The sequence below is a fragment of the Octodon degus genome, unplaced genomic scaffold (assembly GCF_000260255.1).
Source record: "Octodon degus isolate 3935 unplaced genomic scaffold, OctDeg1.0 scaffold00068, whole genome shotgun sequence".
NCBI lineage: Eukaryota > Metazoa > Chordata > Mammalia > Rodentia > Octodontidae > Octodon > Octodon degus.
The window spans coordinates 664,162-685,545 of record NW_004524644.1 but is presented as its reverse complement, the minus strand read 5'-3'; the positions used below and the strand labels follow the sequence as shown (position 1 = coordinate 685,545).

The following is a 21,384-nucleotide window of genomic DNA, read 5'->3' as shown; positions in this document are numbered from 1 at the left end:
GATTGTGATGCTTCCTGCCTTTTCTTTGCTGTTGGGGGCTAATCTTTCACAAAATACAAAAATCACTCTTACTAAAGAGTTCTCACAAAGTGAGACCTTAGAGTTCCGTGCTCAATCTCGAAGACAATGCTTTGACATTTTTACATTTACTGCTCTTTGGAAAACCTAAAATCTCAGCGACTGTATTTCACCCTTTACTTTGCAGCACAAGACAGATGTATTTCCCATTAAGAAAAATGTTTCCTATAGACTGCCTTTAGAGCAGGACTTTGGTGACGGAAGTCTGTAGTCCCATACCTTAAATGTTAGTTTGTGGGGACAGATTATAAAGCCGTAGTTAAGAGCAAAGGTTCTGTCCTCAGAGCTGCTGTTATCTCTTTCCTTGGAGACCTTGGAAGTATTGTTTGTTGAACCTCTAGTTGCACAGCCTAAGGAAAGTACTAGGGGCACTTGCCCAGCGCAAGCAAGAGCTCGTCAAATTAACAGATTTTATTTTCTGCAACCTTCAATGAGCAAACCACAGTTCTGTTTACAGCCTCTTCCAAATATAAATTTTCGCGGCGACTGCAAACGCTTTGATAGCCTCTCTTTAAAAGGTACTAAAATACTTCGCTGCCGTAAGGCACTGTTCTCTTCAGGTCAGTGCACGACACCGCCCAGTTTGACGACGCAGGCCAATCGTGCCGCTCCAGGGCGGTGTCGTAAATCGCGTTTGCGCATGCGCAGGGCGGGGAGACCTTGGAAAAGTGCTGGTGGCGCTCGGCGGAGGTGAAAGCGTTGGCGGAAGGACCGGTACTGAGGGAAAATGCAGAGCTGGAGTCGCGTGTACTGTTCCTTGGCCAAGGTGAGGGCCCACGGCTTCGGCCGCGGGGAGCCCATGTCCGGGCGCGGCCTGCACACGCGGCGGGAGGGGCCGCGGCCGGGGCGCCCCGCGGATGCCCAGGCTGCCCGGCCTCCGGCAGGGTTCGAGTCGCTGGCCCCCGGCCGGGAGGCGGGCCAGGGCCGGCCGTGGAGCCCTCGAAAGTTGTTCGACTGCCTCCCGTCCGCCCACCGCAGCGCGAAGCCTGGGCTCGGCCCGCGGGATACGCGGCGGCCTTCGCCTCGGCAGGGGCGTGTGACCCGCGCCGCGGACGCCCGGGCCCTCGGACCTTCCACCTGATCCTAATCGGCTGATTGGCTGCGTTGGGCGGGTAATCCGAGGCCCCTGTTGGGGTGGCCCAGCCTCGGTCGGGCCCAGCAGATGCCCCTGGGAATTAGCCCCGGGAATTCCTCCTCGGTCCTGTCTGTGTCTGCAGCTGTCGGGCCCACCTAGGGGCTTGTGCTTTTAACCGCAGAGAGTTATTTAGACACTTTTTGCGTGTCTACCAACTACAGGTACAGGGATCAAACTCCTTTGTTTCAAACACGGGGAGCCTGTGTCCCCAGCAGTTAATTTAGCAGGATAGAAGAAGTCGTTCTTTTAAAGAAGTGGAGCTGGGACTAAAACTCAGGACTTGACAGTTTGCTGCTCCTTGGTCTGTTGTCCTGGCCGGAGGAGCAGGAGTAAGAACGGAGAACATTACCACAGAGATTTTTGTCACTGCCTCTCAGTTGCCCGCTGTGACAGAAGCAGGACCTGTTTGCTTTGTGCTTCGCTTTTCTTAGGAAGTGGTAGCCATAGGTATTGGAGATTGTGAGATTATGGTACAGTTAGTGGAAGTCTAGTGTCTCCGCAAATGTGAATGTACTGTATTATCTGTTTTCGTTATCTAATTTTCTGACCCTGGTTGCTCATTCAGGAACATATTCATTCATACATTGTTCTGGGTGAATAGAGACTGTACAGACATAGTAGGTTAGAGATAGGAAACAGTAGTTAACAACTAAATGGATTGGTTATTGCTTATCCAAGTATGGCGTTTGAACTTACAGAGACTTATTATGATGTTAAAGTGACCATTGAAAATTAGCCATGGTTTCTGAAAAGTGGATGTATTTTTATTAGGTTAAGTACAAAACAATTTTTTTTAATAACAGGACTGTGATCGTGGGAAGCTAGGCTTGTGGAAAAGCTGTTGTTATTGCCACAGAGGAGAGAATGGTGTTACTTCTGCGTGGCAGTAGATTATTAATAATCAGTGTTTGATATATTTACTCAGACTTGTGTTTTCATTAACTTTCGATAGTTCTGTGTTTTGCATCTGTGTTTTACATAGTAGTAACATTTTCCTTTTTCCTAGAGAGGGCATTTCAATCAAATATCTCACGGCCTGCAGGGACTTTCTGCAGTACCTCTGAGAACTTATGCTGATCAGTCAGGTAAGTATTTAGCACAGGAGTTTTTAATTAAATTAGTTTACAATTCTCCTTTGTGTGATGATGGAAAAATGAGTAAATATTAGACCAACAAGTAATCTGTGTTGTCTTTTGCTTAATCACTTAAATTTTATTGCACCCTAGTAGTAACAAACTGGGCAAAGCCCTGCTTTTGTGAAACCTACAGGGTGATTAAAAGCCCCCAAAATACAGCATTATATAGATAACAGGTAAACATTTTAGGAAGTAGTTGAAAATGAAAACAAAGAGCAGGGCAGGACAGAGACTAAGAATAGGATGCCAGTGGAAGCCTTTCTGAGGAGCTAGGTCTAAGCAGGTGTCTGAAAGAGGTGAGACAGTGAAGTTAAGACAGCAGTGAGGAAGGTGTGAGATTTCAGGAATAGCAAGAAGGTGGATGTGGTTGGTGCAGAGACCCAAGGAGTGGGAAGTGAGGGAGTCGTAGGCATCAGCTGATGGGATGCTTTGTTAACCAGACCAGCTGGTGTAGATTTACTGCATGTGTCATGGGGAAGGAACCACTACAGCGTTTTGGTCGAAGGGACAATTTCATGTGTTTAGTTTTAAATTTTAATTTTGCCTACCAGCTCTGGTGGTGCTGGTTGTTTTAACACTGTTTAGAGTGGTGAGGTGACTTTTAACATCTGAATGGAAAGTCTTGATGGATTTTTGATTTTTTTTTTTTTTCCTTATTTTTGAAATTTCTGTGAAGGATATATATTTTATTTTTCAAGCATTTAAAACAGGAGGCAAGTTTGAAGTTACTGAGGTTTCTTAACGTATATGTGTTGCTCTGTCCCTTTTCTCATTTTATAGGTGGAAGAACTGGGTCTTAGAAACATTTCTGGGAGGATCCTTTTGGCTCTAGTCCCTGCACTAAACCACATCTCATTTTTCCTCCTTAGATGAGTATTGGTTGACCAGCTTGAAGTAATTAAAAATTCAGATACAGACTTTGTTACAAACATCTGAGAGGTGTTTGAATATTCTTGTGATTTCAAGTTTGTCAGGATTTGCAGTTTTGTCTGTTACTCTAAATATGGTCTTCCATTTCACAGTAGGAACAAATTTCTTGCACTTAATCACACACATATTCCTTGTCCCTTTATATATTCATTATTTCGTCAGCTATTACCTGCCATATGCTAACTGTACTGAGCCAAACTGACAAGACTGAACTTTCATAGTGTTCACAGTTCACTTGGAAAAGATGAACATCTACCAAATACTTATAATTGTGACAGGGTAGGAAGCTATGAAATCTGTACGTGGATTGGGGATAGTTATAGTGTGTGGAAGATTGAGAGTTGATTTCTCATAATTATGAAAGGGTTTAAACTTCTGTATTAAGAGCAGCTGGAAATTATTGAATACTTTAATCAGAGACATAGATTTATTTTTAAAGATCACTCTAGTTGCAGAATAGACTTCTTTTTCTTTCTCATTAAACTATGAGAACTAGAGGTGTATCTTGTCTGTCTGTCAGTATTAAGAGCTGAGAGTCATGTTTGTAATGTGAAATACATGCATTTAGTTCTAAGTAAATGGAATAGAGTTGTACGTAGGTGGACCAGTATAATTCTGTTTATATCAGGTCACTCTTCGTTAAACGGTGTATTGTTGGGTAAGCAGAATATTGTGGGCGATAATGATTAGGAAATGGTTACTGAAAAGGTGTGGGTGTTGTACCCAGATTTTTCCAGTGAAGAGGAGAATAAGAACTGAGTTGAGCTTTAGCAGGGTAGCCTATAGGTTGCAGTGCAGTAGGGTGTTACGGAGGGTGGGGTATGTGTGAGGATGTGAGCAAGTTTGGAGACTACAATAGTAAAGTTGGGAGTTGCCTCTGAGAAAGGAAGTAACCTTTACTGAGCATGAAATATTCACCTGGCACCTTCTTAGAATCTTGCCTTACTTTCTGTCTGGTTTTCACAACCCTAGGCTCTGGGTATCATTTTTGCTATTTTGTATCTAAAATCAAAGGCCAGAGAGATTAAATAATTTGTCTTAAAAATTTAGGGCTGATAAAGGTCAAATCTGAGCCCAGTTTTATTTTGCTTCAAAGCCTTCATTATATTTCCCTTTCTTTATGGACTAGGAAGTTGTAGGGTGATGATAAGAAAGTGAAATATTAGAGTTTCGGATTTTAGAGCAGTTTCGGGTGAGAGCAAGTACGTACGCTGGCAGTTTATGAAGGGCCTCTTCTGGCCACACATATAACTTTGTTGTGTCATAGCCCTGTGAAATAGGTTTTTGTAGTCTCTTGTAGCTGAGGGAACCACAGTGAAGCAGGTTAAATTACTCACCTAAGGTCCTATAGCTAGTAATTGTAAAGCTTGATATTTGCCCTGTGGAATTTCAGTTTGTCATGGCCGAAAGTGAGGACCAGAATAGAACTAAAGAGTACTAGGGGTACAGTCAGAAAGCTTGGTTTTGTATCTGTCAGTCCTTTGTTACACCCTGGGCTGGTCATCTGTCCTCTCTAAACCTGTTTTTTCTTTGAAATGTTAATATAGGGGCTGGTGAGATGGCTCAGTGGTCTAAAGCACCTACTTAGAACAAGCTTGGCAAAGCATCAGGGACCACGGTTCAACCCCCAGCACCACATGCCAGTCAGCCCCGCCCCCTGGTGGGCTGAGCTGGCCACACACACACACACACACACACAAATAAATAAATTTAAAAAAAAGAAAAGAAATGTTAATATAACATGCTTACCATCCTCATGTTATGGAAAGAGTAAGTCACTTGGCCAAGGTCATATAGTAAGTGACGGCTGACATTTGAAGTGTAGTATATCAAAGTCCAAAAGTGAAGAGTCTTTAACTCATCAGTTGATATTAAATCTCCAAAATTTAGCAAAGTCCCAAGTATAAGGTTAGCTTTATAGAGCTTAGTTGTATTTCTGAATAACATAATGTATAAATATAAAATAGAACATTAAATTGAAAATTTGTGCCATTTTTAATAGCATTGAAGACCATTAAAGACACATAGAAACAAGATAATACTATATAGAAAATGTTGGTTAAGTGTATACCCTGGGATATGTAGATGCCAGGTTTTTTGTTTCTCTAAAAGCAGTGTTGTGGTAAATACTTTTTAGATGCTGTTAATGAATTTTATTTTTTATCAGTACATGTTTGCTGTACATAATGGTTACATTTATTATGGGGAGTTGGTCCATCATGTACCCAGTACATCTAAACCCTCCCCACTGCCCCACCTCCTGAGCCTCTATGCTCCTTGCAACTCTTGGTCCCTTTCCTATTTGCATAGGCTCTTTTCTTTATTTTTTTTCACCCTCAGTTCTTTTTGTTCCCTTTCCTCCCTTCAGCTCTTGTTCTATCCATTTGAAAAAGATCTCTCCAACTCTATTTATCTTTATTTTGCTGTAGATATACAGAGAGGTGGAAAGGAAAGCAGAGAGAGATAGAGATTGATTCTGATGATGTAGTGGCAAGCAGAAACACGAAAAGGACACCCAGGATTTGGAGGCAGATTTATTTATGCTAACAGGCACTGATTGGGGTCATTCTTAAAACATCAGGCCCTGATATCTGATGGTCTAGAGATAAGTAGAAAGTACAGAGGCAGAATGGCTTTGTCAGTTGGGATTGGTTCTTACAGTCATCATAGTGACCAGCTATGCATCAAGCCTTTTCTAGGGAATGGAAGCACCCAGAACTGGCACAGGAACTATTACCTGGACAACTAAGAAACTGAAGTATACTGGCTGGGGAGCCATTTTCTGTTACAATGTAAGAGAAACCATGAGCTATTTAAGTGTTATGTTTTACTTACTTAATATTATGGGCTCAGGTTGTGTCTATTACCTATGAATGCCTCAGGTTTATCTTTTTGATAGAGTAGTACTCCATTGTATATAAATACATTTTTTTGTCCATTCATCTGTCGATGGACATGTATAGGCTGGTTCCCAGAGTTCTTTAAATTGTACTGCTATAAGTATAGGTGTGCATGTATTCCTGTAATACGATGACTTTTGGGAAGACACCTAGAAGGGAAATACTTAGGGCAAGTATAATTTTTAATTTTAGTTTTTTGAGGACTTTCCATACTGATTTCCATAGTGGTTTACATTCCCATCAGCAGTGTAGAAGAACTCTTTTTTCATATATTCCTGCCAGCATTTGTTGTTATTTGATTTCTTGATGTGATGATGCCCATTCTTTCTGGAAAAAGATAGTAAGTATCTCAGTGTTTTTTTTTTCTTTAGCATTTCCAGGATGGCCAGCATTGCTGAACATGTTTTCCTTTTCATGTGTGTTGGCTGTTTGTACTTCTTTTGAGAAGTGTCTGTTCATTTTAGTTGCTTGTTTTTTAAATGAGTTCTTGGTAAATACTAAGCAATTTACTATTTTGTGTATTTGCTTTTATTATAGTTGACGCTGATGTAACAGTGATAGGTTCTGGTCCTGGAGGATATGTTGCTGCCATTAAAGCTGCCCAGTTAGGCTTTAAGGTAAGGGGTACGGTTTTCAAACTAGATGTATAGGCATCATGTACATTATTTGTGATAAATAGATCATATTCACAAAACCCTTTGCAGAAAAACATGATATTTCTTAAATCTATAGATTATTTTGTAAGCCTAAAACTATGGGAGAGTTTGTTTGGTTTTAACATAGAATGTGAAGTCCATCATTGTTAACTTCCCAAAACTTTTGAAATGCATTTCTGATTATACTTTGGAAGATACAGTGATAGAAGTGAAACCATATATGTATATGGTCTTCTTTTAGAGTAATTCACTTTGGGAATACCCCAGATTTCTTACTCAGACGATAAAGTTTAGTTTCTGAAAACCACAGCATGTAACTGAGTTAAGACATGTGTTTGGAATTTTAGTTAATAGAAACATTGCAGATTATATGTGGATAATAATACTTTCTTTGGTTGTAGACAGTCTGCATTGAGAAAAACGAAACACTTGGTGGAACATGCTTGAATGTTGGTTGTATTCCTTCTAAGGTGAGCATGCATTTTGAACAGGGCAGACGGTTTTTTCCCACATGCCACCAACTACACAGATATGTATTATCAGACCAATACAGTTAGTAAAAACTAAACCCAAACACAAAAAGTTGAAAAGTTAAGAACCACAACTTTTCATTATGAAATGAGTACCATCACTAGCTGACATGTTTATGAAATAGTTTCCTTGCCTCAGAAAATCTAATCTTTTTCATTCAGATGATATTTCATTTTTTTCTCTAGCTTTCTTTTGCCATTGAAGCAGATAATTAGTAAATTCTACATGTAGATTCTTATGTATATAAACATACTACCTTTTCTTTTTTTAACCTGCAACCTGAAGTGTGTTCTTACGCTTTTTTTTTTTTTTTTTTTTTTTTGGTATTTTAGTACAGGGTCTTCAGGGTCTCACTATGTAGGTTGGACTCATAGTGATCTGCCTGTGTTCAGCCTCCCAAGAACTAGGCCACCACGTCCAGTCTCAGTTGCTGTCTCAGGACGCCCTAGGAATGCGGCCGGTGTGGCACTCTGGGGATTGAGCCCCAACCGCTGCATCTGCCTAAGCAGGTGCTTTAATCCACTGAGGTATTTGGCCGGCCCTCTTATGCTTTTTAAGAGCAAGTAAAGCTGTTTTTATTTTTGAAGACAAGATCTCACTCTATAGCCCAGGCTGGCCTTGAACCTTCAGTGATCCTCCTGCCTGAGCCTCCTGAGTGCTGGATTACAGGCATGTGCCACCATGCCAGGCCTTGTTTTTCATTCTTGTTGGTTGAATGTTTTTAATGTCATTATTGTTTAATCTTAATTATAGAAAACAAAAAAAATGAACAGGTGTAGTCTTACGTACTGTTCAGTGTAGGAGAAATTCATCTGTTTTTGATTATAGGGAGTGTTTTTGATTATAGAAAGTCTGTTTTCAATTATCTGTTTTATGTATAATTGATAATTTTTTTGTTTCCTTTAGGCTTTATTGAACAACTCTCATTATTATCATATGGCCCATGGAAAAGACTTTGCATCTAGGGGAATTGAAAGTAAGTATACTTTTTATATTTACAGTATTACCAGGCATGCTTGCCTCTTCCTTCTGAATACTTGTGTTTATTATATTTGGATAGCTCTTTAGTGAGAGGTAAAAAAAAAATCTTAAAAATATATAGATATTTAATTGAGTGGGGTTTTTTTCCATAATTTTATTGAGAAACAACAGTGAGACAGTTTCAAATCAAATTGGTAAGACAGTTCCAATAATTAACACATTGCATACTGCCTTCCCAGTGGTTGGTTGTTGTACAAGATGCAGAAATGATATCCTATTTACAAACACTATTAGAACAAATCCCTCTATTTTTTGAATTAAGAGAATGTAGCTATATATCTATCCTAACCATTTTGAATACACAGATACAAAATGGACATTCATCTATATCCCCTTTTTTTGTTTAGTTCCATCATTTAAATATTATAGGTGTGTGAACTTAGCAAAATATTCCAAAGTAGTCCACTAGTCCATAATATTGGGTCTTCCACTTGACTGGCAAAGTCAGAAGTTGTTGACCTGAGTCTCCTACAGCTCAACATAACAACATGGCTTTATTTCTTGTACTTCATTTTTATACTTTTCTTCTGGATGGTTAAGACCAAGATAAAGCAAGACCTATGTAACAAGAATTGTAGCTTTTGGATCTGATAAGGTCAGTCAAATCCCCTCAGGCTTTATCCTAAGACCCTATACCTCAAATTGTAGATCCTTTGTCAGTGAATTAAGAGTGTTTAGATTCAGTCCTACCATGATATGTCTCTTCCTTTGCCCTGGAGTTTACTGGTTTTGGTGTAGCTAGAGAATCCAGGTTTCATTTCGCGGACACCTGTTCATCCCTGGGAGAGTGGATTTCTGAGTGCTGTGAGCAGATAAGGAAGGAGGGCGGCCAGGCAGGCAGACTGGCTGACCTAAGTTGCTGGTAATGAAAAAAGAGAGCGAAGGTTGAGGTAGAGCAGAGGGAAGACCTTTCATACGTTTGACTTTGGTACATCTTGGCCTTTGCCAAACATTTTTGGACCATTTTCATTCTTTCCAGTTACTCTGTTTACAAGCTATTTCCAGGACAGTGTTTTAGGAAAGACCTAAGTGTACTACGGGCATTACTTCCCTTCATGTGTTTCTGTATAGCCCTGGGTTTCTGGAAGAAGGGGCTGTGTGTAGGTAACCTACGGGGTATGGAGGTGGTGTATGTACACTAAGGCAAATACATTAAGCTACCTGAAAAATAGAACAGTGCTGGAAAAGAAGAGATAGCAGAGCTGTGCATTCCAGCTCTGTGACCCTGAAATGTCAGAAATCCCTCAGGGCCTGTTTCCTCATCTCTAGGATATGAGTTGATTAGGTAAGTGATTTCTTTTTTTTTTTCCTTTGGAAAAAACACACAGCCCCTTCTTTCAAATACCATGTCAGGGACTGAGCCCAAGGCCTGGCACAGGCCAACCAAGCTGAGCTGATTTGTAAGATAGCCTTACCTCTAAGGTTCTGTTGAGTTGAGCATTTTTATTTACCTTTGCTTCAGAGTGTTTTTCCTGAGCTAAATGAATAAATAGGATCTAGTTGATGAAAGCAAACTTTTGTATTAAGCTTCTGTATTTGAAGAGTTCAAAAATGTACTTTATTAGTTTTTGCTTCGTGAAGTTTATCATTTCCCTTTAAAATTTCAGATGTCAGGTGTAGTACACACATGTAATCCTAGCTCTTGGGAAACTCAGACAGGAGGATTGCCATGAGTTCATGGCCAACCTGGGCTACTGTCTCAATTACTGTCCTCTCATTGCTGGGGCAAATACCCGACACTCAAAACGAAGGAAGGAAAGGTTTATTTAACTCACAGTTACTGGAGGTTTCAGTCCATATTAAGCTGGGTCCAAGGCAGAGCAGCACAAAACAGAAAACAACTTTTCATGGTGGTGGCAAAGAGCAAGAGCACAAAAGAGAGGTAGCAGCAGCTCAAGCTTCCAGCTTCTCTTCCCACCTTACGTTGAAATGTAAATTATGTGCCCCAGGGCGGGTACAGCATCCACACCCACAATAATCACAAACTCCAGAAGCTGCCCCAAGACTGCATGAGGCTTTGGGGGGACACCTAGACACAAACCATAACAGCTACGTGGTGAGCTTAAGGCCAGCCTGAACTGCATAGTGAGACCCTGTCAAAATAAAATAAAATTTCAGGTGATGTTTCAGTTTAGCATTTTTACTTAAGTATCTTCCAGGTTAGTAACTGCCATCAGGTATTTGAAGAGTGTGTCGCGGTGGGATATAATATTGTACTTTAGACTGCACTTTTTGCCCGAATGTATATAGGTTCTGCTGTTGTAATGAGTCAACTTTTTATGATTGTCAGTTATTTTATTTAAAACTTTTAATACTATCTTTGATACAATTGTAGCAGCATTTAACTGAAAATTTTCAGACCTTAGTAAAAATAGCACACAGTGTTTTAAGAATTTAGCTAAGAAAAAAAAAGGATTTAAAGATTTATTTAACAAATTACAGTGTCTGAAGTTCGCTTGAATTTAGAGAAGATGATGGAGCAGAAGACTACTGCAGTAAAAGCTTTGACAGGTGGAATTGCCCATTTATTCAAACAAAATAAGGTTGGTATTCAGTGTATAGGTTTCTACTGTGTGATAATAGCCATTAAACATTGTATTGTGCTAATAGAAGGATGTTACTTGAACTCGACTGCTGGGGGAATACTGGCTTAATTTAAAACAGTGCTGACCTGAAATAGATTTCTTGACATATGTAACTAGTTCTTTGCTGATATGTGTGTGGCATTACTGAGCAGTGGAGTATGTGTATTGCATGTTATTTACACAGTATTTTTTCCTGTTTGTTCTATTTAAAAATCCCTTCACTTTTGTGAATTTATAAACATTATTTTATAAAGGTGGTTCATGTCAATGGATACGGAAAGATAACTGGCAAGAACCAGGTCACAGCTACAAAAGCAGATGGCAGCACGCAGGTTATTGATACAAAGAACATTTTGATAGCTACGGGTTCAGAAGTCACTCCTTTTCCTGGAATCACGGTATTTATGCTTTATGATTTACAACTGTTACAACCTTCCGTAGAAGAAATTTTTATAAATTATTTTACGCTGTGTGTGAATTCTGAGTCAGTGATTTTTTTTTACCGAAACACTGTTTTGACAGTCATTCACCTTTGGAAAATTGTCTTTATTTAATGGATGAAGTTAAAATCAACTCTTGGTTTAGAAGGCTGAATAATAAAATATACAGTTATCATTTTTAATAGGAATTGATGAAAATTGGTATATAGAAATGATAGGTACCTCAAAACAAGTTATTGACTTTGTATTTTCAGAGATTTTTTTATGGAGTGAAATTACTTTATAAATACTGGATTTTTCCAAGTAATGCTAATTGTACCTTTTCCTTTTCTTATCATAGATTGATGAAGATACAATAGTGTCATCTACAGGGGCTTTATCTTTAAAAAAAGTTCCAGAAAAGATGGTTGTTATCGGTGCAGGTGTAATTGGTGTAGAATTGGTAAGTGGTGTCTTTTGTGTTACAATCTCTATAGGGTTAGAAAAGATTTAAAGTTCCAGTTTGATTCTTTAACATCTTAGGCTAATCATTGCTGAATTTTGCTTAAACACTGCTAGTAATAGTGACTCTCCTTTTTCTTCTAAGACAACCTAGTTTGGTAACCTTGAGTCATGAGGCCATTCTTTTATTTTACAGTGTGTTTCTTCTACCCATTCATTTCCTTGAAACTAGTCTAATTCTTTTTGATTATGGGGCATGGTTGCACACCCCTGTAATCCTAGCACTCTGGGAGGCTGAGGCAGGAGGATTACTGTGAGTTAGAGACCAGACTGGGATACATAGTGATTTGTCAGACTGCGCTGCATGGCGAGACCCTGTCTCAAAAAACAAATAAGAAAGTTGGACAGCCTTTGAGATACTTAAAGACAGTTTTCACTCTGAGCGAATTGCACTCCAGATACAGACCATGTTCTGTACTGTGGTATACGTGATACATGTCTTCCCTTCCTCTTACACAAATCAGCCTGGCTGGCAGTCCACTATTCTGTAGTTGGCCTCTGCTGGGCTGTTTGGTTTCCTCCAATGGTACCATCTTCCACTGCAGCAGCTGTCCCTGACCTCCTAAGCATTTTGTAAAAGAGAAATTGCCAGAACAGAGCTCCTTCAGCTTGATGCCTCAGATTGGAAGATGTTTTTACTTGTCTTCACAGCTGTCCTTTGCCTGCTGTCATGTCTCCAACACTAATCCCTTCACCTGTGCTTGGTAGGGCATCATCATCTTTTACCTTCCCAACAACTTAGTTTTGTGATTTCTGAAACAAATTTTGCACTTGCTTGATTTCTCAGTCCTTAAACCTTTTCTGCTGTACCTTTTTTGCTTATAGTTGAAAATATTTATGTATAGTGTGTACTGCACACATGTGCTCAGGTACAGTCACACGTGCAGGCTCTTATGTATGTGTGCACCACCTTGTAAACTGGGTCCTACAGCTATTAGTAACCCTCCAGTTCCTTCACAGCCAAGCCTCTGCAAAGCATTGTCCATTCTGTTTCATCAGGTCTTGCTCATTCTTCAGTCCTTCGTTTCATGTGCAAATAACTGCTTCTGACGGGTCAGTGGGTGCATTGCTGAGTCTGGTGGACTGTGGTCATCACTGTTTTGTTCGCTGCAGTTAACCTCGCAATTTCTTCTGGATTGCTTTCTCTACCTTCTCTGATTGCATACTTTGCTGGTTTTACATCCGTCCTTTGGGGTGGCTTCTATGCAAGTCGTTTTCCCAGCCCTCCCCTCACCTTTTTTTCAAGACCAGAGATTGAATGGAGGGCCTTTTGTGCTGTGCAAGGGCTCTCCCACTGAGCTAGAACCCCAGCCTTCAGCTTTCCCTTTAACTGTTAGTATTACTCTGGAATCTGAGAGCAGATTTTCCAGACCTTTTTATTTTTCCACAGCATATCCTCATCGTCTCTTCAGTTAGCAGAGGACTCTCAGTCTCTGTAGCCTGATCTTCTCTCCATGTCTCAGGATTTTCATGTCCAGATGGACCAGCGTCTTCACTGTGTGTCTTGCAGCCACTTTATTCATTGAACATATAACTTTTCTCTTCCTGTTCTCCCTCGTGGTCCCCAAGCAGAACCAAGCCTGTTTCTCTTCTAACACTTCCCATCCCAGGGAACATGCTGCCATCCATGTAAAGGCCTAAGCAAGATGTTTCATGATTTCCCCAGCTACCCTCCTGTCCCACACGCAGTCGCTGGCTTCTAACCTGAGTGTACCTAATGGCTGTTTCTGGAGTATGTTCTCTGTCGTTCATGCATCTGATTAGATCCATATTCAGGCCAGACTAATATCTTGCCCTAGGCCTTTAAGGCTTCTTTTGTCTTTTTCTGGACTATTTTCCTCACATTGGCTAGAGTGTTTTTTCTTTAATAATTTTGATTCTGTCCCTCCCCCTGTTTAAAATAATAGCTTACTGTGAAACCCAGACTTTGTGTTGTTTACAGATCAGCACTGTTTATAATACAGCACTGGCTTCTATTTCCACCCTTATTTCTAGTCCCTCTCCTTTTTATTTTTATTTTTTTAATTTTTTTTTTGTTTCAGTCTTTTTTTTTTTTCCATAATTTTATTGAGAGACAAATAGCAATGAGACAGTTCCAAATCAAATTGGTAGGACAGTTTCAATAATTAACACATTGCATACTCTCTTCCTAGTGATTATTTGCTGTACAAGATGCAGACAAGATATCCTATTTACAAACACTATTAGAACAAATCCCTCTATTCATTAAGAGAATGTAACTATATATCTATCCTAACCAATTTGAATACACAGATACAAAATGGACATTCATCCATATCCTGCTTTTTTGTTTTGTTTCATCATTTGAATATTACAGGTGTGTTAACTCAGCAAAATATTCTAAAAGAGTCCAGTAGCCCATAATAGTATTGGGTCTTCTGCTTGACTGGTAGTGTCAGAAATTGTTGACCTGAGTCCCCTACAGCTCAACATAACAGCATGGCTTTACTTCTTATGCTTTGTTTTTATACTTTTCTGCTGGATGGTTAAGACCAAAATAAAGCAAGAGTTGTAGCTTTTGGATCTGATAAGGGTCAGTCAAATCCCCTCAGGATTTATCCTGAGATCCTGTACCTCAGATTGTAGGACCTTTGTCAGTGTCAGCCATGTGGATGAGTCACAGCTATTGCTTGGCCAATGTGCTCTCTGTGAAATCCCTCTCCTTTTTAGCCTGTGTTCTCGGTGTATCTATCAGTCAATGAACAAGCCTTCTCTGCCACTTGGTAGATGTTCTTGTGGCTGGCCTATCTCTTACCTGCCCTGGTCCTTGCTCTCTTGTGAGCCCTGCCTTGACTGCCTTGATTACCGTAGAGGAACTCAGGTACACACTGAGTGTTGCATTGCATGCAAAACCTTTGTTTCTTGCAGAAATTAATATTACTTATTCACTGTGACTTCATTAAATCCTACCCCATGAGGGTGGGGATCATCGCTGTTCATAATAAGTACTTTCTAGCCTTCCTTATTGGGCAGTAAACATTTGTTGATAAATACTTTTCAGAAATCAGTTAAATTACCTTTTTAGCAAAGACTTTTTTAGAAAGTTTGTCTTCTTTGAATCCTTAATATAATTTAACTATAAATTTAATACATGTGGAGGCCTGGCCCTAGCTCAGTCCTTTAAGTGGCTCCTTCCACAAAGCTGTCAGCCTCAGGTTGCTGGAGTTCGAACCTCACAACTCTCCTGCTGGCCAAAAGTGCCCTGAAGACATTCGAGGAACAAAAACAAAAAAAAAAAAAATTAATACGTGCTACATATCTCCTTAACAGAATCCCTTAAGATCAGCTTATTTGCTTCCCCCCCCCCCCCCCCCTTAAGCAGACATATCAAGCTTGGGGGCAGTTAAAAACCTTTTTTTTTTTTGTAACTGTGCCACTATAAACATGGGTGTACATGTATCATTTATTATGATGTGGGGAGTTAACTTGAGTTTTTTGAAAATATAATCTAGATACTAGTCCTTTATCAGATAGCTTGTCTATTTACTATTTTTCCTTTACTAGTACAGGTACTACATAGGAGACCTTTGTCAAAAACCAAAAATACATGACTAATACACCAACAGCATCTGGCGTATTATTGAGAATACACCAGAAACTTTTTAATTTGATATAATCCCATTTGTTGATTCCTGATACTTTCTGTATTGTTGGAGTTCTGTTTAGGAAGACTTTGCCTATGGCTTCAAGTGTTTTCTCTGTTATTTTCCAGCAATGTTAGTTTCTGTTTTTATTCATAGGCCTTTGATCCATTTGATTTGATTTTGGTACAGGGTAAGCAACAAGGATTTAGGGATTCAATCTTCCACAAGTAAATATAGTTTTTCTACTACTGTTTGTTGCAGAGATTTTTTTCTCCAACATGTGTTTTTTTGTTGCCCTTGTTGAAAATCAGATTGCTATAGGTTGATGGTTTGTTCCCCTCCCCTCCCCTTTCCTCCTCTTTTTTCCTCAGGGCTGGGGAGATATCTCAGCAGCGTAGCACTGGCAAGCACAAGGTCCCAAATTCAATCCCCCATACTGCAAAAACTAAAAAACCAAACCAAAACAAAAAATCTTTTCTTTTCTCTTCTTTTCTTCTTTCCTTTTTCTGCATCTTGTATTCTGTCCTGTTGGTCTCCTTGCTTGTTTCTGCATGAGTACTTTGCTTGCTTTTGTTACTGTGGCTTTGTACTACAAGTCAAAATCCAGTGTTACAATGTCTCTAGTTTTGCTCTTTTTACTCAGGATTGCTCTGGCTCTTCTGATTCTGATTTTATTTTTTCTGATTCCATATGAATCTTAGTAATGTCTTATCCAATTCTTTAAAGGATGCTGTTGGTGTATTATTCATGTATTTTTACTTTTTGACACATGGTCTCCTGTGTAGTTGAAGCTGGTCTTGAACTCACTAGGGCTACCAGATTGGCCTTAAACTTGCAGCATTCCTGCCTCAGCCTCCCAAGTGCTGGGATTACAACCATGTGCCATCATGCCGGGCTTCTTGTTGGTATTTTAATAGGGATTCCACTAAATCGGTAGGTGATATGTCGTCATCTCCATATTCTTTGATTTTGAGAACAAAAGATATCTTTTCTTAATTTTTTTTTTTTTTCCTGTTGAATTTCTTCAGATCTCATAATTTTCATTGCACCTCTAGGTTGATTCCTAAGTTGTTTTTTGGGTGTTTTTTAACTTACAAATGGAATTATTTTCTTCATTTCTTTCTTGGTGGGCTCATTACTGGTACACAGGAACATTTGATTTTTGTGTGATGATTCTGTATCTTGCCATTTGTTTATCAGATCTAAAAGTCTTCTGATTGAGTTTTGGATCTTCTATGTAAAGAATGTTATCATTTGCAAATAGAAATAATTTCACTTCTTTTCCTATGTATACCCTGTTCTTTTTTTCTCTCAGTTACTCTGGGCTAAGTTTTTAGTACTACATTGAACAGGTGTGGTAAGAGCAGACATCCTTGTCTACTTCCAGAGTTTAGGGGAAATGCTTTGGTTTTTTGTCATTTAGGGTAAGTGGCTTTCAGTTTGTTATATATGGTTTCTATAGGTAAGTTTTTTTTTAAATACGGGGAATCAAACTAAGGACCTCATGCTTGCCAGGCAAGGTGCTATGCCACTAAGCTGTATCTCTTGCCCAACATCTTTCTGTATCTACTTTTAATAGTTTTTCTCATGAAGGAATGATGAACTTTGTCAAAGGCTTTCTCTGTGTCGATTGAGATGACCATGTAGTTTTTCTCCTTGTTTCTGTTTGTGTAGTATTGCATTTACTGATTAATACAAATTAAACTGTCTTTATATCCCTGGGATGAAACCAACTTGATCATGGTATAGGATGTTTTTAATGAATTGTTGAGTTCTGTTTGCAAGAATCTTAAGGATTTTAGAAGAAAAAAAAGAGTCTTGCTGAGGATATCTGTGTTCAGCAAGGATATTTTGACCTAGAATTCTTTTTTGTTGTTGAATCTGTGCTTAGTTTTGCTGTTAGGGTAATACTGTATTGGTTTCATAGAAGGAATTGGGGAAGCAGTCCTTTTTTCTTACTTTGAAAAGTTTGAAGAGGATTGCTGCTCTCCTCTGAAGGTCTGGTAAATTCAGTAAGTCCATCACTATGGGTTTTTCTTAGTTGGTAGAGTTTTTATTAGTTCATCAATATCATTGCTTATTGATCTGGGTAGAGTTTTTCTGTTTTCTTCAATTTTGGTATGTCTGGTGTATCCAGGAATTTATCAATTTCAAGATTCTCCAGCTTATTGTAGTGTAAGTTCTCAAAAACATTTTTGTTTTGGTTTTTTGACATACTAGGGTCTTGGTATGTCAGTGAGCCTGGCCTCAATCTCACTGTGTAGCCTAGGTTGGCCTGGAACTTATGGCAGTCCTCCTGCCTCAGCCTCCTAAGTGCTTGGGACTACATATATGTGCCACCATACCAAGCAGGTTTTCAGAATTTCTAATCATATCTCAGTAGTGTCTGTTGTGATTTCTCCTTTTTTCTATCTCTAATTGTATTAATTTGGGCCTTTTGTCCTTTTTGATGAGGTTGGCTAAGGATTTATCGGTCTTGTTCATCTTTTTAAGTAATCAGCTCTTTGATTAATGATCCAGTTAAGGCCATTTACATTAAATGTTACTGAGAGGTTGCATTCGTTTGTGTCTTTGTGTTGTTTGTAACTTTTGGTTTTCATTTGATTACACTCCCAGTGAGATTTGTTCTTTCCCTTTGTTCTTATCATCTCTGTTTCAGATTCCCTTAAGTATTTTTTGTAATTCTGGCTTGGCTGTTATGAGTTGTTTTAGTTTTCATCCTTATTGTATAAGGCCTGCATTTGTCCTTTGATTTTGAAGACACGGTCTTGCTATGTTCATCGTACTGTTATGTTGTCTGCTTTGTCTCTATTGAGCAGCGTTGGTTTGAGATAAATGTTGTCAGATATAAGTATCTTCTTGGGCTGGCAAGATAGCTCAGTGGACTAGTGCCTGCTTAGGCAAGGGCAGGGACTGAGGTTCAGTCTCTGGCACCATGTACTGCACTAACCCTGCCCCTGGGCGCACTGAGCCAGCCACCAAGACTGGGCGTGGTGGCACACACTTGTAATCCCAGTGCTTGGGAGGCTGAAAATGGGATTGCCGTGAGTCCGAGCTGTGTAGTGAGGCCCTGTACCAAATACATAAAATTAAGTGTAGTTTCTCTTGCTTGTGTACATGATCCAGATGCTTGGCAGTTGTTTCTTTCAGGGCTTAACAAACCTCATTCCAAGCCCTTTAGAGTTTATATTGAGAAATCTGTTACTCTGATGGGTTTTGTCCTTGTAAGTTATTTGGTTCTTTTCTCTAACATCATTTAATATTCTTTCTTTCTTGTTAGTTGACTATGATGTGTTGTGGACGATTTGTTTTTTTTTTTTTTTTTTTTTTTTTTTGGTCTGTTTGGGGTTCTAAATGCTTTCTTTACCCAAGTATCCATTTCATTCCCCAGATTCAGGAAATTTTCTATAATAATTTCATTTAGTAGATTTTTATGCTGTTAGCCTGTGATTTGATTCGAGGCTCATGATTTTTGAAGTTTGCTTTTTTATAGTTGTCTTGGAACACTTGGGTAGTCTTTATATTGTGTCTTCTTCAGTTTTCATTATTAGTGACTAAATGTTTTAGGATGTCCACCTTCACAACCTGATAACCTTTCTTAGTTATCTTGCCCACTGCCTAGACTTCAGTTGAGTTTTTTATTGTTACTGAGGTTTTTGTTGGCAGGGTTTCTGTTTGGTTCTTTTTCATAACTTCTGTCTTTACTGAAATGATCTGTAGACTCTACATTGTGTTCCTTAATTTGTTCAGCTGCTTATTTATCTCTTTTTTAAAATAACCCACATTACTGAGAATCAACTCTTTGATGTCATTGATCATTATAACTATCAGTTTTTCTAATTCTTTGAGAGTTCATCCATTTCAGTATCTGTGGGATCAGCTTTTGGGGAATTACAAAGTTAAAGGTATCTTATTGCCTTATTTTCTCATTTTCTTGTCCTTTGTTGAAGATTTTTGAAATGGTCTCACTGTGTAGTTTAGGCTGACTTTGCAGATACCATGTAGCCCAGGTTGACCTCAAACTCAACGGTGATTCTCCTGCCTTGGCTTCCTGAATGCTAGCATTACAGGCATGTGCCATCATGCCCAGCTCATTGATTTTTTTTTTTTTTTTTAATGCCAGTAGTTCAGAGTTTTGCCCAGTTACTACCTTTTAAGTCTGGTTTCCTACAGTATCCTTTATTAGTTAACTTTTCTGTGGCTGAGACACAATACCCAACACCAACAACTTTAGAGGTTTAATGTTGCTCACAGTTTCAGGAGGTTTAGTACATGGTTGATTGGCTTCAAGGCAGAAATCCCATGGTGTATAGGCACAACAGTATGAAGTTGTTTAATGGTGGCCAGGAAGCAGAACAGGGAACAGTGCCAGAGTAGAACTGGCAAGGGACCATATATAGTTCACAAGGTTGTGCCCTATGACCTATCCAGAGTGTGCTTTACAGATCTGTCCCAATGTACCTTGTCACCTTCACACCCAAATACATCTTAAACTACATTTGATCTCCAAGTAAAGACAGTGACAAGTTCATAATTCAGCCTGATGTAGTACCACTGTCCCATGTTCACTGGAACATGAGAATAGACTCGTCCTTTCCCCCAAGTCTCCCCAGTTCTAGTATTTTTTTTTTTTTTTTAATTCTGAGTGCCTTCTGAGACACAAACCAAAGTCTTAGCTGTGAGCCTCTGTCAGAACCAAAAGCAAGTTACATAACCCTAAGGTGCACTGGCACAAGGTCCACATTCACTCTTACAAAGGGAGGAATAAGGGGATAGAGAAGAACTGGACCAAAACAAGGCTGAACTCGAGCAGGGCAGATACTATGTTCTGTAGCTCCAGAGCACATGGTGGTAACATGTGAGTTCTGAAGGGCTTGGGTGGCCACATTCCCTGTGGCCTTGGTGGACACAGACAATGTGTTCTTTCTTGTGCTTCACTCTACAGCTTCTTACACAGTTGTTTCCACTTTCCTGGGAACTCTGAGTTCTTGGGGGGCCCACTGCATCCTTCACTTTATTTCCAGAGCTTTGTGCACTGGCATCTTGGAGTCCTTGTCTGGCCTTCCAGGGCTTTCTTTGAAATCTGAGTGGAAGCTTCCCTGTCCCCACTTTTGTGTGCCTCATGCCAGTAAAATCAATAGCATGTGAACGATGACAAGGCCCACTGTCAGTGGAAGCAGTGGCCAAGCCCTGTTTCTTGGACCATGGCTGCCTAAACTTCTGAGTAACTGTATAACTAAACATGAAATGAATTCTGGGGAACCAGTTCAAGGAGGAGTTCTCCAGCAGTAGTACTGGAGACTCACTTCTCAAATGAAAGGTTAATACTTTTGCACCCTTGAATCTGCAGTGGGTAGAGTCCTGCTGAATCCTGAGGTGTGCTCAAGGTATCTTCTTTCTTTGTACAAAATAATTAGTTGCTTGATTTTTTTTGAGTCAGGGTCTCATTGGGTAGTCCAGGCTAGCCTTAAATGTCTTATGTAGTCCAACTGGCCTCAAACTCATGATGATCCTCCTTCCTCAGTGCCCCGAGTGCTGAGGTTATAGGCATGCACCACCATGCCTGCCTACTTGGGTCTTTTTATTTTTTTAATCATTCATTCATTCATTCATGTGGTACAGGGTCTCACTATGCTGCTCAGACTTGTAGTGATCCTCCTGCCTCAGCCTCCCCAGCACAGGGATTACAGGTGTGTGCCACCAAACAGTGCACCCGGGCTTCTGGGGCTGGCACAGCATGTGATAACAGGGGTTGAACCTGGGTCCTTGTGCTTGCCAGGTCAGTACTTAGACTGCTGAGCTGTTTCCCTAGTCCTACTTGGGTCTTTTTTTTTTTTTTTTTTTTT

General features: G+C 39.7%; 1 protein-coding gene across 1 annotated transcript in view; it reads left to right on the top strand.

The window, feature by feature from the left end:
• The first annotated feature begins 672 nt into the window (after positions 1-672).
• Positions 673-21,384, top strand: part of Dld (dihydrolipoamide dehydrogenase) — a 28,475-nt gene continuing 7,763 nt past the window's right edge. Inside the window, exons 1-8 of the mRNA XM_004634976.3 lie at positions 673-844; positions 2,220-2,298; positions 6,717-6,796; positions 7,237-7,305; positions 8,273-8,342; positions 10,850-10,950; positions 11,247-11,390; positions 11,773-11,874. Of these exons, the coding sequence (XP_004635033.1) occupies positions 806-844; positions 2,220-2,298; positions 6,717-6,796; positions 7,237-7,305; positions 8,273-8,342; positions 10,850-10,950; positions 11,247-11,390; positions 11,773-11,874 (684 nt within the window). The 5' untranslated portion in view covers positions 673-805. The remainder of the gene's footprint in view (positions 845-2,219; positions 2,299-6,716; positions 6,797-7,236; positions 7,306-8,272; positions 8,343-10,849; positions 10,951-11,246; positions 11,391-11,772; positions 11,875-21,384) is intronic.